Source organism: Boleophthalmus pectinirostris, unplaced genomic scaffold (genome assembly GCF_026225935.1).
Source record: "Boleophthalmus pectinirostris isolate CB_2022bp ecotype Guang Dong unplaced genomic scaffold, ASM2622593v1 HiC_scaffold_12, whole genome shotgun sequence".
NCBI classification, from domain to species: domain Eukaryota; kingdom Metazoa; phylum Chordata; class Actinopteri; order Gobiiformes; family Gobiidae; genus Boleophthalmus; species Boleophthalmus pectinirostris.
Window position 1 is genome coordinate 25,619,859 of NW_026571018.1, and position 19,289 is coordinate 25,639,147.

The 19,289-nt window shown below is 37.7% G+C and overlaps 1 protein-coding gene across 1 annotated transcript in view; it reads right to left on the minus strand.

The window, feature by feature from the left end:
- Positions 1–2,611: 2,611 nt before the first annotated feature.
- Positions 2,612–19,289, minus strand: part of grik1a (glutamate receptor, ionotropic, kainate 1a) — a 46,198-nt gene continuing 29,520 nt past the window's right edge. Inside the window, exons 9-17 of the mRNA XM_020923065.2 lie at positions 17,849–17,962; positions 16,687–16,890; positions 15,333–15,556; positions 13,651–13,769; positions 11,410–11,627; positions 8,489–8,714; positions 6,521–6,771; positions 5,706–5,859; positions 2,612–2,705 (exon numbers count right to left, since the gene is read on the minus strand). Of these exons, the coding sequence (XP_020778724.2) occupies positions 5,734–5,859; positions 6,521–6,771; positions 8,489–8,714; positions 11,410–11,627; positions 13,651–13,769; positions 15,333–15,556; positions 16,687–16,890; positions 17,849–17,962 (1,482 nt within the window). The 3' untranslated portion in view covers positions 2,612–2,705; positions 5,706–5,733. The remainder of the gene's footprint in view (positions 2,706–5,705; positions 5,860–6,520; positions 6,772–8,488; positions 8,715–11,409; positions 11,628–13,650; positions 13,770–15,332; positions 15,557–16,686; positions 16,891–17,848; positions 17,963–19,289) is intronic.

Here is a 19,289-nt window from a genome sequence, read left to right on the forward strand (position 1 = left end):
TAATAGACTAGGTTAACTTTTAACATTCAGGCAGTATAAAGAGGGTTTTATTGTGCAAAGCGTTCAACGACTATCAAAATGAGGAGTGCCCTTGCTGGCTATCTCCAGCAGAGGGCGGCATTCCCTCACTTCCCTATACAGTAAAATGGAGAAGTCAACACAGAGTGAGAAGGATAAATGATGCTGGGCTCATTGAAAGGCCATCTCTGCACTTTGTCTTCATTGACACAGAGCTGACGCCTCAGACTCGCTGAAGAGGTGCTGCACGCACACAGGTGTACACAAAGCCTGGTCTGTGTGTGTGTTTTTTACTGTACCACTGAAGGCTCTTAAATGTCAATTACGCTTGACAGGTTTGGGCTGATTTCTGTGACATTTAAGATTCAGAGAGGCAGAAAATCAGAGATATGTGCAGATGCATTGTGCTGTGTTGTGTGTTTTGTTTTGTTTTGAACATCGACCTGCCCTTTAAGGTAATTTAAAGAACGAAGCAGTAATTTAAGATAATTTATGGAAAATACATTGGTTTATTGCCCACATAACAGCCCACAGACTAAATCAATTGTGTAAAATGAATTTTTACCATCTAATCAATAGGCTTTGCCTAAACAATTAGCCTGTTATTTTTAATAAATGTATAAATATATAGGCTATAGGTTAGGATTATTTCTTTGTAAAATCAGATATGGTCATTTCAAGGCAATAATAGAAAGGTTAGTGACTGTAGTTTTCAGTTGACTCAACTATAGGCAACAGAGCAGAGAAAATGTATTTTATAATAAATACATTACATGATTGCAGCAGAACCACAGATTACACTATGTCTAGCTACTGTCCTTCACCCCTGCGTTGAGGCTTGGTTGCCAGGTCAGCTATGAAACTTTCTCAAGGTTATGGGGCCAAAACAGCTTTGGCTGTTGTCCAGGTGAGGTCTTAAGGTTATCACTATATCTGAGCTCGAGCTGTAGCGTTTCAAGGTCAGTATGTGTAATCCATGGCCTCATTCATGATGGATTAGATCAAGCTATAAAAATACTGCCTTGGTTTTGATTAAGAATTATGGGGTTAGGAGATTAGAGACAACCAAACGCTATTACATTGAACTGAACCCAATCCCAGAATTAATCTGAATACCAAAAAGAGAAAACTCATTACATGAAGAGATTAAGAAAAGCTTGCACCAATTCTCTCAGGACACACACAAACTACAGACCAGACTAGAGCAGTAATGGCACAACAAAACACTGCATTTATTACGTATTATTTATTCTTTCAGAATTTGAAGTGGTAGCAAACACTTGATTAACTCCTTTTGGATGGTCAGTTTGATATTAGAATGCTGTATGTAAAAGATAATAGCCTACAGCCTTTTATAGTGCTTTAATCAAAGTTGCTTTACATTGCATTATTCATGAATTCCCCACACTCGGACATAGTGCGCTCGAACTGAAGCCACAGTTGCCCTAGGACTAGATGAAAAAAACACAGCAGCCAGTATGCACCAATGGCTCTCACACACCACTTAGGCAATTATACATGGGCAAGAGGGGTGATATGTCTTGCCTAAGGACACATCATCAGTATATAAACTGAAGTGGCCAGAGCTGGGGTCACTGTTACAAGACTGGTAGTGTTAGTATTTTTGGGTTTCAGCTTCCTGGTATATGCAACATTTTGAAGACTTTCTCTGATTCAAAAGATATATTTCGTTTTAAATTCCAAATCACTATGGCAACAGTCCTAATTTTTCATTATTCTGAAATAGGAAAAACTACTAGAAGTTGTAGTAGTTGCTGTAGTAATGAATCAGTTTGACATTTAAATGTGTTGTCGCTGACAGGAAGGCAGAAACTCAGTATGGATGAAGACAAAGAAGACGCATATGTCGTGTCAAACATCTGGAGATCTGATGAAGAGGTCTGCAGTACGATGAGAGTAAAAATGGCTAAAAGAGTTGCATGAACTAAGAGATTATATTGCTGCTGCAGAGGCAAGGAGAGCAACATTTGTCTTTTAAACTACAGACCTGTACAGTGTTCAGGCTAAAAATGAAGTGTACAATATGGGAAGACAGTTAGCTAAATGAAAAATGATTCTGTCATTTTTATAGTTGCACAAATGTTATCTATTTTTCTAAACAAAATTTTACCTCCATGCATTTTGTATTTCGCAGATCCCAGTAGAGGTTTTTCAATCAGCATGTGTATGTGATTTAGTTGACACCATTTAGTTGACAAATCAGATGTACTCCAAGACCGTGTACTGACAAATAAGAAATAACTCAACGTGTTTAGAAAAATGCAAAAATGTTTTATTGAAAATCCATGTTTTTCATTTACACAATGGCAGTGTTGAGAAGAGTTTTGAATGGGAAAGGCAGATGTCAAAATGAGATTGCTTCCTTTAGTTATTACTACTAACCTTCTTAGTTGACTTCACTACACCTACTGTAGACATGATGGACTTACACACAATGACAAGGGTAAAAGTGCCACTAATTCATCAACAGCTCCTTCTCCAGGGTCAAAGTTCAGAGGTCAAATGCTAGAGTCCCGGGTTGTTTCATCTCTCTTGGTGCTGCGATGGGGCTGGCAGAACATACAGGTGGAGCGTGGGATACTGTGGGCTCGGGACCTCCGCCTGGTGCCTTTGTAACACTGCAGAGAGAGGCCCAGCTCCTCCATCAGTGCACTCACTGACACGCACTGAAAAAATAAAAAATGTAATTACTTACAAAACACTTTGAGCTGGTCTTTTGTGGATTTTTTTTCTAAGGAACTATTCATGATCAAAAACAAACAAAAAGGACAAAAAAGGAAAAAGTTTTAATTTAGCTGGAATACGATTCTGCAACTTGCTTACTGGTTGGGTTTACTAAGTAGTAGTTGTGTTTGCAGTTTGTAGAAAAATTATTAGTAGTAGGATTAGTGGCGCTAAACTAAATGTGTCATAATTACGTAGCAAACATAGAAGAGATGGTGCAGGATAGTGGTTTACTCATCATAAACATACCAGGAGTTGTGTTTTGTTTCATTTACATAAACCCAGCAAATCTGGGCTGAATTCTTCTCTCAAACAGAAAACACACTGTTCCTCCTTGTGATGTCATGGGGTAATACAGGGAGAGCTTCACTGTGTTTTTTTTTCCATACGCCATCACTAGAATCGTGTGGATTATTTCAGCCCTGGAATTGCCGATTTTTACTGAATTAAAGGTAAAACCTGTCAACTTCAAAATTACCACAACATGACATGACAAGGTGGAACAAAGCATTCTGAGTTTTGGAAATACAGAGACACTAATAATAAAGGGTTACTCAAACATGTGAATGAAACCAAGTACAACTCCAGGTATGTTTGTGGTGAGGAAACAACATGATAACATGGTTTAAAGCTAAACAGTCAGACTGTGTAACGTAAAGCCCAATATAAAGTAGCCAACATTTATTATAATCTTGAGAGCATCTCCCACCTGTTTCTATAATGGAACCCTGGCCTTTACTTCAAAAACACTGCAGCTAATTTCTGTACAAACAAAAACAGTGCCTATGTGTGAATCGCCTGCAGCTCTGTGACTCAGCCGAAATCCAGAACTGTCAACAAAGCACTATTTAAATGTATCCAGTATGTTGTGAACTGGTGTCTCATCGTAAAATCCAATTAAACACAGAAAAGAAGCCCTTGGAGCCAGATAAGAATTCATAAATTGGTAATTATAACCAAGATGATGTGTGCCCCAGGCTGGTATTATTTTTGAAGAATAGTGAATTTCATTGAACTCATTAATCTTCCATATACTCCTTATTTGCTATTTACTTTGTCCTTTCCTCGAGGCTGTGCTTAGTAAATTTATTTGGCACGTTATCATTGTTCACACAGAGAAATCGGAGGGTTTTTGGGTGTCTTTGGCAGGCTTTTCATGTCTAAGTCTAGCTCTTAGCGCGTCAAAAGGTAAAGTGGCGTCCTGCAGGGTTTCCCACGACAGGCTCCAGGATTTGGAGACAGCATCAGTAAGACTGAGAGACACGAGAAGAAGAGGAGGTGGAAACAAAAAATTATCATATTTTTCTATACAATTATAACCATATTTTCAAGATAGAACTACATTAATTATTTCAGCAACACATTTAAAAAAAAGAAATGTCAGTAATTGGATAGCAATGTAAATTAAGTGTAATTATGTTCATAACATGGTAATTACTGAGGGAAACAGGCCACATCTGTCATTCTAGTTTATTTCATGGTAATATGATTAATCCTAATCTTAATTCTATCCTAACACTGTATGAAAACTAAATTACCAAGAGATCTGGTCTATATTTTTGGAGTAATAATATGGAAATAGAGCTGACATATATAACCACATTGCCCATCCTGTTACCGTGCTATTACTGTGAGTGTTCACCAATGTTCCCACAATTACGATAGAATCTGGGATTGTGTCATCACACCCATTGATTTTTCAGTTAACCACCACAGACCATAGTGAGTTTAAGATATAAATATGTATATAATTTTTGCACGTTTGGACACAAACATGGCAGATTTTGCTAATGGGGCCTGACATTCGATTCCGATCTGTATTACGAATTCTACTACCATACTATAAATTATCATTGGTATTGCAACTACAAGTATTCAAAGACATTCCCTAATCCACTTTCTTGGCACATCTAGAATAATCACCATGTCCCCAATTGGCTAATCCTGTCAATCACACTCATTTGAAAACAGGAAGATTCACCAGTGACCAGACTCACAGCTTCATAAAGTATTGAAGTGTGTATTCTGGATCCCAGGCAACAAAACAAGTTATTTTGTTCTCCTTTACAGAGCTAAATTTTTACAGTTCATCAAAATCTGACCAGAACAAATCCACCAACAAACCAACCCATGAGAGCACAAAGAAATATTTTCCTAGTTCGCCTTTGTACTGTTCACAACGACTCTTTGTTACAGATTTTAACTTTTGAAAACATGGTTGTGTCGAGGGACCTTCACCCAGGACATTCCCCATCACTCTTATCCAAATTTCAGCCTCGCAGTCTCTGTACCAAAGCAACTAATGAGGTGAGAAACACGCTCAACTAACTTCCTATCATTTGATTTCCCTGCAGGCGTTTCAAGAGTGCCTCAACACAACAGTTAATTATGCGTAACTTTGTGCCAGGTATTCGGTGGTAACTTGCTGAAAATCCTGAGCTGCTTGCTAAAAATGCAGAACTGCTTAAATATAAATAAGAGCAAGGCATTACATTAGCATTTCTCACATACTGTAGAAGCAGACAAAGCAGCATTTATAATAGTAGCAGTATTAAGTAGGACTATGTAGTAGTTACCTCTGTTAAAAAGGCAGTAAAATGAGAAGGAAAAGGAGCAGTTGTTCACCAGTATGGGCTGCATAATGGTCAAATCGTAGCAGTAGCATCAAAATCATTAGTGTATGGAAAGTGTAAAAGTAGTAGTACAATTAGTAGTAGTACAATTAGTAGTAGTACAAGTAGAATAGAGTAGATGTTTAATACAAATAGAAAGACTGTAAAGCAGCGATAGAACACATTTTGTTGGGAATATACTAACAGAACATCTTTAGGATAACAGACAGAAGGGTTTCTACGGGTGAAGGATGGAAAAACGCACAAACCAAAAGCTGGGAATTTATTTAAGGTCAGGTCAGGTCAGGTCAGCACATTTTCTTCACAAACCTATAGTTGTGCATTGTGTGTGTCAGTGTTAGTCAGTGTCGTCTCCTAGCAGCCGCCCGCTCTCCAGATCAGTGGACAGAGAAGTGCCCGAGGAGGAGGTGGAGCCGCGCCGCTGGAACTGACGAGACTGCACCCCGTAAAAGAAACAAAACGCCTGACGCAGCATGCAAGCACAAGATGGAGGGAAAGAAAAGAACCAAAAATATACATCAAATAAATAAATAATGGACTGCACACAAACAGAAGGAGCTAAAAATATAAGACAGAAAAATCTGCATTGCCAGCAATCTCACCAAATTTATGAGGAAAGTATACGAACACCATATGGGGAGTTAACAGTATTTAGGCTATACACTCTCCCTCTCATTCGATGTTTTTTTTTTTTTCTACTATGTTTCTACTTTATACAATTGATATACATACAAAATACATTAAGTAAGTGAAGTAAGATATATGGAATTATGTAGTAAAGAAAAAAAAACAAAGCAAAGACTGAATAATTGTAAGGTTTGGTTGTAAGAGAGTAATTTAACTTTTTTTCTTTACTACATTACTACAAAATTCCATTCATCTCACTTCATATATTTGATGTTTTCAGTATGTATATCAGATAAACATACAGTTAGAAAGTCTAAAGGAGGTTTGGTGTAACTCAGTTGTTACTGTGTTCTGAAACTACATGGTACACACAATAAGCCCCGTTAAAAATGACTGTCTGGCAAAATACCAGTACTGATTAGCGTGAATTTAAAGGCTATACTAAAAAGCACTATATTTCATGTTGCTAATTGGATGATCCACGCCCTCTCACTGACCTCCTCTATGTCAGCGTTCCTGCGGGCCTTGTAGATGAACTCTCCAATGGCCACAAACACAGACAGCACGAGGCCGGCCGCCAGCACAATGAATATGCCCCCGATGTTCTCTACACCGAGAGCGTTGGCCTCTTTGTTGTCCTCCTCGGGGCAGCCGTTGCCCCTCCACCACTTCTCCTTCATCATGTGCAGCTTTCCTTCCTCCTGCAGCTGGAGGATGGCTATGGTCACTTTGTCGCGGTATGGGGAACCTAAGCAAGAACAAAAATATACTTATGATGCACTTAGACTTACACCTAAACTTTATTGGTCCACAAGGGAATATTAGTTGGACACAGTAGCTCACACATTACAATATGTTGTAATAACAAAGAGAAAAAATACATAAATGGTAATAATAAATTCTAAATTCAAAAACAGCAAGAGACTGGTGTCAAATAAGGCAGTGGTAGACCCAGGCCAACATTGCAGAACTAGTTCATTTTAAATTGTTTGCAGTGGTCCAAAGTTATTCCTCACTTATTCCTCACCACTACAAGTTTCTAAAGAATCACAGCTCCACAACTCCTGGAGACCAGTGCGGAGTTTTTCTAAAGTTAACAATGGCTAGCATGCTCACCACACACTATGCACTATGCACCACGCTTTATAATTAGATGCAGACAGTACACAGCTGACTTATTTAGACCCCAAGAGATGCTTTTACAATAGGCTTGGCTAAGCTTGGTTCTGGGGCAAGGTAAATTTTTCTCAAATGGGTACATTGAAACAAAAAACTTAAATATATTTATGTGACAGCACTCAATAAGCTTCATAACAAACTGCATGGACAAAAAGTTAGTATTTTCTATTAATTGTACTACATAATAAACCTAATATAAATGTGATTAGATAAAATGCAATCTTTGAACCATAAAAGCGTGAATGAGAATGTGTAGTTGTCTGTTATTTTGATGACTATACATGTAGACCATTGAAAATCATTGCCCAAAGATATCTTGTGTGTATGTTTTTCACTATTATTAGATCCACCTACAAGCAACAAGCAAGAAAATATTATACAGGTAAACAGAGCTTTGAGTTGTGTTTTGGAAAATAGGCAGTCAAAGGTTACATTTATATAGCACTTCTTACGACTGAAATATATATCTGACATCATTTCACCTTTTCTCTCAAACCCTCTCAGAATCTCACCTCAGTATCAAGGTCAAAAGAGCCAAAGTCTTGTTGGGAGGAAAGGGGTCAAATTACCAACTAGCTTTTCACTATAATTTTATGATTTGAACATCTGGTGTTATTAAGTTTAAGCACATTTTCAGGATAATTATAACTAACATTTTAAAGCTTTAAACAAGGTCAGCTTTCAGCACCTCACAGCTGTTATAAAAGACTCATTACTGTCTCATTCAGTCATTAGTTTATTTCTGTAGATAATTGAAGACCTTTTACGCAAACAGGTGTCTAAAGGGGCCAGAATAAAGTGTAAGAAAACTTTATATGACAAATTGATCTTATGACAAGTTCACTTTATTGGAAAAGTTAAATCATACTGAAATAAATCACTTCTTTTTGTATAAAATTATATTAAAATGCATAGAAATGTGCTTGCCTGTGGTGTAGCAGTGTAAGGTGTTGCGCATATGAGTTTGTTGATACCTGAGTGCCATGAGTAAGCTTTCCGGCTACAATCATTTGTCAAATGTCTCAACTCTCTCTCTCTTCATTTCATGCTACAACTGTCCAATCCAATAAAGCCTCCAGGCCAAAATATCTTCTAAAAAATGCATGGAAATAGATATTGTATGAACACCTCATCTGTGGTTGTGTTCATGTAATTGCGTTTTTCTTACCGTCCACAAAACAACAGAAAATTCTTGGACTTATGGTCATCTGCCATGTTACTTAAACTCTTCTCTACATTAATACCCATAATCCATCAGTTATGCCTTGGCCTCCTAATCCTCTTACCTATTGGCGTGCCCACTCCGTAGCCCTTGGAGTCTATGAGCCCTCCGATCTGTGTCAGGTTGCAGTTCCTCTGGCTGATGTATTCGATGCTTGTAGACTCCATCAGCATGGCGTAGTCTGTGGTGAGGACTCGAGTGATGCCTTCTTTGTTGTTCTTCACCAAAGCTGTGTTCTTCCTGCTACTCATGAACGCCCACATCTTCTCATATGTGGAGATTTTGGATTTCTGTCAAAACAAGGAAGATGTGACAAAGTGATGTTGTTTGTAAACTGAGAATGCTCAAATACAGATGTAGGAGTGTAAGTAATTATAAATATTTGAGTGACAGTTCCATTTTGCCAGAGATAAAAATGGGACAGAGATAGTGGACCTGATTTTGTAGTTACTTACAGAAGCATTGTGTAACTTTTCTAGTGGAGGGTCTGTCAAATGTTTTTCTCCGTGGATATATTACTGCTTTGTCTAGAATGTTTCACAGTATGGCATTAAACCTCATAGAGACCAAACCAGGCCAAGATACAGGTCAGATCTGTGGAGAGGCGATCCAGCTCACAGTCAGAATGTCTGTATTTCTGGTTATTTTTGAGCAGTAAAACCACTTGTAATTGAATAACTGTAAGGTGGAGTTGTTTAAAGTCATACTGTGAAACATTCTAAGCACAGCAATGACATATCCAAAGAAAAAAAGAAGATGCCTAACACCAAATGAAAAAGTTACATAGTGCACCATAGTTGAATCATGAATGAAGAACGTATTTTAGTTTGCTTGCCCTGCTCACTTAGTCCCTTCCCTCGTCAAATATTACACCATGACAGACAAACATCGTCTGGGATAATCACAGGGTATTTGTTACTACATGGTTCTCTTCCAACTACGCTCCTCCTGATTGGACAAGATATAGTGTCACGGGCAATTACAACATAATTACAACAAACACAACAAAACACCTTCCATGCATGCACAGGTGATATTTTCCTGTCTCATTTCTTTCTCACATAGCTGCTTTTATATTACACTTCACTAAACTGGTAAAAAAGCAATTCACTGGAACCAGGAGACATAAAAGTCAGGTATAGCTTTAACTACATTGTGCCTGCAGGAAATTTCACCAATTTGATCCATTCAACAATATCCCTGTGGCAAAGTGTCAGGAGCAGAAGCCAATTGAAGTGCACCCAATGGGACCATTCTCAGATCATGAGCCAGGTCTTGGTCAGGATTAGCTGGAGGATTAGCCAATTGTGAAATCTTTTATGTACATCCAGACACAAAGAAAATCAAAAGCACAAAAAACATCTGCACTACTGAGAAATCAAACCCAGGTCCTTATGTCTGTGTTTTTGTAGTTTTAACAACCGTGCTGTACTAATTTCTGATGCTTTTCAAACACCGTCTCATAAGCTTGTCAATGTACTACAAAGTCTATGAAAGAAAAAAAAAAAATCTCCTTTTTTGAAGCAATAACTGTAATTGCTGTAGTTTAGCGGCCTCCTGAAAGATGAGAGATTCAATTTTACATGAACCAAAGCAGTGCAGTATTCTTGTCAGCTTAGTACACAATAAGACTAAACATAACATTCCAAGGTTCAGAGTCAATTAAATATGACTCATATGAACAAACCTGCTTCCTCAAATCTAATAAAGGGCTTCATATTGGGGTGGTAATCACAGGTCAGATTTCCTGTAGTTTGATATGGTACACAGTACACACAGTACCAATATTATCACAATAGGGCACTACCAAAATAACTGATATTAAAAAAGACATTCTAGGTTATATGACCTTTTGTGTATTGCTAATGGTAATTCTCAACTCCTGTCCTTGGTTGAACTTTTCCCTGCACTAAACACTCCAAAAGCACAATCTTTAAACACATATTTACCTCGTTGTGAAATAGTGTGTTACATATAATCTTATAACAGGCCTTCTTCAGGTTCACTGGGGAGCAGGATTTGTCAGGACCTCTGGAGTGTTAGCAGTTGAGTTTAAGTGTCAGTGTTATTTTTGCACAGTCAGAATAAAATGGGACAGCTGTGCTCTAAATCTCCTCCAGCTGATTCAATTTGTTCGAGTCGTCCACGCACACACAAACAGCGTCTTGGTGTTTTGGGCTGCGGTGGCGGTAATCACTTAGTGCAATCTGGAAGGATCAGGAGGGCGCATGGATCACTCCTGCTGAGCTGAGAGGAAGTGTGGAAAGGAGAGGGGGAAAAGGAGAGGGGAGAGAGAGGGGAGGATGTGACAGGACGGCCCGAGGACAGCACAGAACTCATGCATTATATAATACAGGAGCAAAGTGAATGCAGGCCCTGCTTCAGCGCACAGCAAAACACACTCCAGCAGATACAAGCACTTCCTGCCTCTTTCCTGCTCTGTCAACACTTCTTTTGATGATGCTAAATGGCTGTGTACACTTGATGATTGGGCAAAACACTTGGCTTCTAGCTACTCACACACATTAAGTAGTACATGCTGTTGAATGTAACCCTATAGCTTTGATTAAGCATCATCTCTCATGTATTCCATGTTTTGGGGTTATGCTGTACATTTTATTACAATAAACATGCCAGTATAGAAAGTAAACCAATATTCTTAAGAGTACAAAGTTAAATATATATTTTTCCCTCTCTGTTATTACTTGGCTATTTCAGTTATATGCTATGGTTTCTGCCCATCCCCACCACAGCAGCAAAACCACCCGTCTACTTTCTCTTGTCTATTTCCTCTTCACCACCACAAGCAGAAAGACATAACATCTATAATCCCCAAATTTCTCCCTTCACTGCAATGCTGTCAAACGTCTATCCATTCAATAAATTATTCATCAAATATTACTCATTTTTCAGTTTCTCTCCTGGTTCAAGCACAATAACAGAACAACTCTTAAAAAACTCCAATTATTTATACTTAAGATGTACCTTAAAGAAGGTCATAGTGGACCCATCCCGCACTGCTCCGTACTCTATACGCGTCTGTTTGGCGAGGTCGTCTGCTGAGTCTATGGGCGCGTCCATTCTCTCCACTGTGAGGAAGGCAGCTAGATTGGCCGTGTACGAAGATATAATGATCAGCGTAAAGAACCACCAGATGCCACCAACAATCCGAGTGGACAGGGCTTTGGGCATCAGCTCCGAACCTGCAGCAACATGTACAGCCTTTTTATTCACAATGCAGTAAATGAAAGTACATTAAAAGAATAAGCTGAGTCAAAACAGCTAATGTGGAAAATTAAGGAAAACAAGAATTACAAGCCCTTATGAAGGTTGCAAAATGATTTCAGGAGGTCCCCAAGTCATATGGGGAATTGATGAAAATGAAGGCAATAATCTCAAATCTTGACAGCCAAATGCAATGATGGTAAATGGTCACATTTTTCTATAGCGCTTTTCCACCTTCAAGGCACTCAAAGCGCTTTACAACAAGGAACCACTCACCCATTCACTCACCCATTCACACACCAGTGTACGCAGACACTGTGGGCAAGGTGGATTAGAAGAGGTCCCTCGACTAGAGAAGCTGACGACCTAGAACTCAAGGCCCAGCACTAGTAAAGCTCACATTCCAATAGAGCCCCCTATACCTGTACATTAAAAAGCTTCTGCAACATTTTGGTGTGATGCATCATAATGTTTTATACAAAATATGTTATTGTGGTGTTTCTATTTCTTCTTCTGCCTTTTTATCTGGACTATAATTGATACATAATTACAGTTTACCATTTCAGTCTACCATTAGCTTCCATCAGTGTAGCAACAACACATCATGAATGTTGATTTAGTGTTTAATCAAAACTTGTTATTAAATTAAGTTTGAATAATCTCTAAATATTTTGTGATGCTTATTAACATCAGCTCATACAGAAAGCCCAGGTCTCCAATTATCAAATCAGGGTTTTAAGGTTTTATTAGACAAAATGAATGCATCAGGAATCTTTTTAGCATTAACAAATTAACCAAACAGTTCCCATATGGCCAATACTTTATGAAAAAAAAACAAAAAAAACATGACAAATCACAAAATAATACACAAACTAATTTCAGTGATTTAGTCCATTATGTATGTCTCAGAGAGCACTGGCACCACAGACCAGTATTTACAGTATGACTACTGCCTGTAACATTGTAGTTTGATGCTTGATTCTGTGTCTTGGTGTTTTAGCAGATTTACATTACATTAGATAAACAGTTCTCAACTTGGGGGTTATAGCACATAATACCCATAGATTCAGAACCTGAGTTGCCAGGGCCTAAACCATCACTTGTTTGTAACAAAGAATAAATCAGCATTAGAAAAGCTCTATATGATTTGAACACTTTTACTTCATACAGTATCTAGGGACACAGACAGGAAATGTAAAACCAAAATCTTTGCGAACAGTTCCTTTAACAAAAGTACGGATAAAAATATCTTGAAGCAGTGGGAGGTGACGCACATGAGCTAAGGTAGCTGATATTGCTGAAGTTATTCCAACTGTAGGCAAAGGTTGTGTCTAATTGGTGTAATATTTTGTACAACTACATAAATTGGGAAAACTCAGTAGAAATAATAAGCAGAAAACTCTATAGAAACAAGTTAATTGCCTTCCTAAATTCAGAAATGGATTTACACATGGGATTCAACTTGTTGTTTTCATGTTATTACTGCAAATTAAAAAAATAATAATAATTTTTTACTGTTATTAGTAAAAATATTCTAACAAAACTTCACTCAGTCAGCCCAGAGGTAAAAAATAGGTATGTCACTACTGCGATACTAAATAACCTTAAAACCCACTAAGTATAACATTTGACCAAAAATGGATCCAAAATATTTGTAAACAAACTTACTTCTGTGGTTCATGTGGGAATAACATTTTAGTATTTATTTTGGTCTTGAGAATTACACATGGTTTATATTTTTAGCATTTTCTTCCCAGGCAAAATCAATATGTCTGACGGGGAAAATAATGTTGTATCTATGAAATGGACAGAATACACAAGACAGCAGTAAGCTGAATTTGATGGCCATTCAATCAAATATAGAGAATTTATTACATTCAAATCTGCCCACAGGGTACAAAAACAAACTGGTATTTTAGTAATACACATAAAATAACATCTTTTAAAAATGCATAGAGAGAAACAAGTTTTATTGAAGTAGCAAAGGCAAAAAATGTGTACCTTGTCTCATGAGAGCGCCCACTCCAAACCAGAAGCTGTTGAGTAAAGTGAAGTTGTTTTGGATTAAAGTGGAGGATGGGTTGCACGGATGGGGGTTGTACCATTCATAAGGAGTAAATCTGCAAGACAAAAATATTTAAATTGAAAATTAAATCCTCTTAAAATGTATCGTCTCATTATGTATTGTAAACGCATGCTTGGAATGCCTATGTATGTAACTGTGTTTACCTTTCATCTGGAATACAATCTGTAAGGATTTATTTTATTTTATTTTTAATTTCTACAAAAATGGTAAAATATCACCTGACCTGGACTATAACTTTAATAGAGATTAATGGCTGACAACGATAATTACCAAAAGTAATGACATATGTCATACTATTAAATACACTTAATATAATATTTCCTGTTACCTTGTCAGATCTCTGCAGGTGCACCTCACAAACACAGCAACTTCATTGCTTGAGTTTATAGCCTCCATAGTAAAGCATATTAATTACTGATGCGGCACACAGGAGCAGTCACAAATAACTAATCTAGACATGTTTCCGCTTGTTCACCAGTATAATTCACAGTTCCCCGCCTCACCTTGATTTGCATTTTGATTTCCACAACAAATCTATTTCAGAGCCAGCGGTGGTCCAGGCTGGAGAGGTGACGAGGGAGTTAACACCTTCTCTGGGCTGTGTATTAATCACTAAATAAAAAAAGCTATCCTGGAACTGACAGGCTGCTAAACCCTTATTTCTGGTGAGTTTAATAGACATGCAAAATAAGGATTCACATGCGTATGCCAGCTATTCCAATCTGCCACTAGCTCACAGTTGGGCCATTTAAAATACAGGCAGTCTTTATAGAGACCAATTTGAGTTAACCCTCAGATGTGCTATTTTAAAAAGGGACAGGGTACGTACAGTTCTCCATGAGCGGATTAGAAAATGCTGGAAAAGTGATTTTTATATTAGTTGAATTTAAACTGGCCATGTGTAAGTCAGTTATGTGTACCCGGTGAAGTAATTTTTTGCATATTTTAATAAAAATCATGTATACAATATATGTGCAGATCATTCAATCATTTGTAGATTGGATCTTGACAAATGACATTTTATATAGGTTCATTTGGTTATTAGCCGACCATAGTTTTTGCAGACATATTTTCAGCTGAACAGCTTTTAGGGGAAAGTAATTTTAAAGTTTTCAGTAAAGATTGATTAGTGCTTGATAATACAGTATAATAGGGACTGAAAGCCGCAGCCAAAGTGAAAGCAGCCGTTTTAGCATTCTGTTGGCGTTGCGGAATTAATACCTGTATAGGCCTAGCTTAAAGACGCACTTTTCTAGAAGTGTGTCTGCTGCCTACCTGTCTCCATGGACATGTTATATCTTATCTTATATCTGCTTGCATTAGCTTTTTGTCTCCATGGAAATAGATAAAGTTAAGGTACATTTTGTTTGTCCTCTGCATTTAACCCATCCAAGCAGTCAGGAGCAGTAGTGGTAGTAGTAGTATGAAATCTATTTGTAAAACAGATCAATTTATTACATATATGTGTTTTGTAGTCAATTTAAACCACAGCTCTTGTACTACTTCAGATACCCTTTGAACACTACTATGGCATTCTTGTGTGTCTGTGTTATGTCAGTCTTTCATCACATGAATTGATCCCTGTTGTGTCTCGTACCTGGCAATGACAAAGAGCACACAGCTGACCCCGGTACACGCTAGCAGCACGTACATCCAAATGTCGGGGGAAAGGGGGTTGAGGAAGGAGAAGACGCCCGGGTTGGTGCCGTTGGGTTTGCGGTACAGAATACTGATGCCCAGTGTCATGAAGGGCTTGGAGAAGTCTATTACTTTCTCTCGCACATACGTGATGGTCAGAGGAGCCACAGCAAGGTCAGCCACCTAATAAATTCAAAATACAAGCACAGAGAGACGGAGTGGATATGAAACAAGCAATCTTATTATGTCTACATATAGATTTTCAGTGTTGGCCTTTTGTGTACGTCAACAGAGTGTCAGAACAGAACAACTGAAAAAGTCCATACGCTATATTAAAAAAGATCTGTACTAATGTATTAACATTCAAAAAACATTTGAAAGCCTTTTTGGCAATGATGATCATGATATGTTATTTCTTATTTCTTCATTTATTGTCATTGGAATTAAATTATATCTTCTGATTGATAGAGAAATTGCATTTCTGTTTCGTGCCAGTTTGCTCAGCCCTTGTTATCTTGGCTTACATGATCAGAGGTGTAATATTCCCTACAGTGGAAGCATACAAGCCGGGCTGGACTAGTCTGGGGTGGACAATACTATCACAACATCTTGAGTGGTCACGTCTCTGGATCCAGCACTGATGATTAATAAACTTCTCCTGGGTTAGAACTCCAGCCACACTGCCTCTACATACAACTCTCAAGCTACTTCAATTTATTCTACAACATCGTATCTAAATGCAATGAATGCAACTAATGCTTTGTAATACATGTTCATTACTTAAGTGACTAATCAGTGACTTCAAGTCTAATCTCAAAGGTTAGCATGGTTTATTAAGATACATGGTTAGTTGTGATATCTGTGTCTTGGAGAATGTTGCGTGACAAGGGTTATTAGATTCAAACATAACATAACATCAAATTTAATTACTATTGAATTTCAATATTTGAGAAATGCTTTTGTCTACAGTGTTCTAACATTTGACAGACTGCTATACACTTGAAACCATTTTCAATATTATTTATTTTATGGACTTCTACATCTTGCTGAAGGACTTTTCAAATAGTATGTATGTTTTCAGAAGTCTAATAATGTAAAAGATGCTTCTGACATTGGAAAATAGTGACAAAACATTATTTTGTCTTATGCTCATATATTTCAATGCTTGAGACTGGCAGATTAATAAGTACTTAACGACATCTGTTGAAATGGTAATTTCATTTTGTGGTCAATCATTATACATTTTACAGTTATACAGTTATATATATATATTAAAAAGAAGATTTATAAGTAAAAAAAAAACATGAACTTGCATGGTCGATAAGTTCGCGGACCATTCCATTCCACTCTCCTTTATCGTTTTGGGCTCCGTATTTCCCATCAGCCACCAGTCTCACTTCATATGTAAACCCTAAGATGTTTGACAGCTCCTTCAGCAGGTCCAGGCAGTAACCTTCAAATCGGTCGTTCCCCACAAGCTCTTTATCCGACTTTTTATACATCACATATGGATTTTCCTGTTTGAAAGACAAGACTAAATGTACATGTGAAATTAAAAGTAACACAATGTAGCTATAACTGTTATGTATTAAAGAAAAGTTTAATTCAAGTAATTTCCCTTGTGGATTAATAAAGCTTGTCTAAGTCTAATGAGAAAAAGGAAAAGTGATTTGTTATTGGTAACAGTTCAAAGAAGCAAACAACTGCAGATGGTCTGGCAGTACAAAGTCACAGTAAACCAGAGTCAAGTTCAAGTCTTCTCACTTCTTATAGTTGTACATTGTGGTAGTAGTAGTGAAACAAATATTTAATTTGCTAGTACTGTGTGTGTGTATCAAAAAAGTATAAAACTAAAATGCATGTGATGAACATGAGGAGACTCTGGGAAGGATTGCAACTGATCTGAAGCTAAAGGGATTTTAAAGGTGCATTGGGTAACTTTTCTGGTGGAGGGTCCGTCACCTGTTTGTTTCTATGGAGATGTCATTGCTCGGCCTGGAATGTTCCACAGTATGACATTAAACGTCTCTGTCTTACAAAATACTAAAAATAAAAACAGGCATTCTGACCGTGAGTGGGGTTGCTTCTCCACAGATCTGACCTGTAACTTGTTCTGGTTTGGTCAGAAAAGAAATTCCAGACAAAGCAATAACATTTCGTTGGAGAAAAGTATGTGACGGACCCTCCACCAGAAAAGTTACACAATTCACCTTTAATAAACTAAACTTAAAAAGAGCAAATATATGTCAGTGTATGTTTATGATTCAGACATAGTGGTGCTGTGGTAAACTTGGAAACTGTTATATACTATACAACATATAGCAGTCCTAGGGCATACGGTAGTTCTATATATTCAACCTCCAGTGTCTTTGAGCCCATATTCTCAAGAGCGAGCTTCCTTCCTTTCCTCTCCTCATCCCTCAAGTGTCTCCTCCTCTCCTCTATAGCGTCCTAGTGTTAACCTTGTTTCCTCACCAGAATCGTGGTGACAATGAGAGTCCTGTTGGCCAGAGAGTCGGTCACATTGTTATTCTTGTCCCGGTCACTCTCCGTCAGGTTCATGCCGGTGTACGAGTTCCACACGGCGATCTGCAATGCCAAACAAACGTGTCAATCTCACTTTATCTCACTTACACTTTTAAGTCCTTTCAACCGACAACAAGTACGGTAAGTCTTAGGGGTTGAATAATGGCACCACTTTTTGAGGCTACTACAATAAATTTAAAATATTTGTGCTGACACTGAATTTCTTGAGTTTGTTTCATGTGGATAGACAGGACTAGTAATTAAATATTAACCATAAACCAGGTAAAAATGCAATATGACAGTTAAACAGCATATCTGCACTGAGCCCAACGGTGCAAAACTAACCACATTCATAAATATATTTGTGTACATTGGACAACAGTAGCTCAGTTTGCCCACAGACTCAAATGTCAGTGGTTTGATCTCAGCTTCGACCATTGCATTCTCCATTGTATCCTTTGGCAAGACACCGGCCTTGCCCAAGGACTCAATGTTTCCATCAGTCAGCTCCTAGGCAGCGTGACCGAAGCTGTCAGCATCAGATATGTGGAGAGCGTTAATAATGCAATGCGAGTGCTATAAATCCACAGAATTATTATACTTATTTATTACTACTCCAATATATCAATGTTCCCGTGGCACTCCTCAGCTCATTATTATTTGTCTTTGATTAGAGGACCTGGTTTGGTTCTGCATTAGTGCTAGAGCAGATGAGTTCTGATAAGGATTTGTTTTATTACAAACCAAATTTCAACTGCAGTCATTTTGTAATTTTGACCACACAACTGCTACTCAATAACTACCCTCCCATTTTTGTTCTACAAAATTGTGAAAACAGCTTTGCAAGAAAATTATTAAATTAGACCAGCAGTCTCTGGAGGCAGTGATTTGATACAAACTTCTAACTCCTGTACCAAATATTCTGTCCAGTGAGTCTCATTTTTGTTAAGAATCCTTGACACTGACGGGCTGACTCATACTATATGTCAAAACTAAATTTATTTTGTAGGTCCATAAAAGCAGGAAGCACCAACATGCCGCAAATTAATCATTTTTTTCTGATTCGCTGAACAGAAAAATGAAAAAGTACAAAGGTTAAAAGACTGAACCTGCCTGACAATTGAGTCCCTGCACCATTGACAAAAGCACTCTATGGGATTTCACATTGCTCATCTTAGCGTGAATTACTTTGGGCAAACTAAGCAGAAAATTAGTTAATATAAACGTGCTATGATAACAGAAAGTTGGCTACGTGTGGGAATAAGTTAAGTTTAAAAGTTTCTGGATAATCTGAGAACACTGTACTGAAATGGCCTGAATGCAAAACTGAAAGACAAGAATTGGTCATAGAAATTTCACTGAATTTCTCCTGACAATCTTTGACAAATTG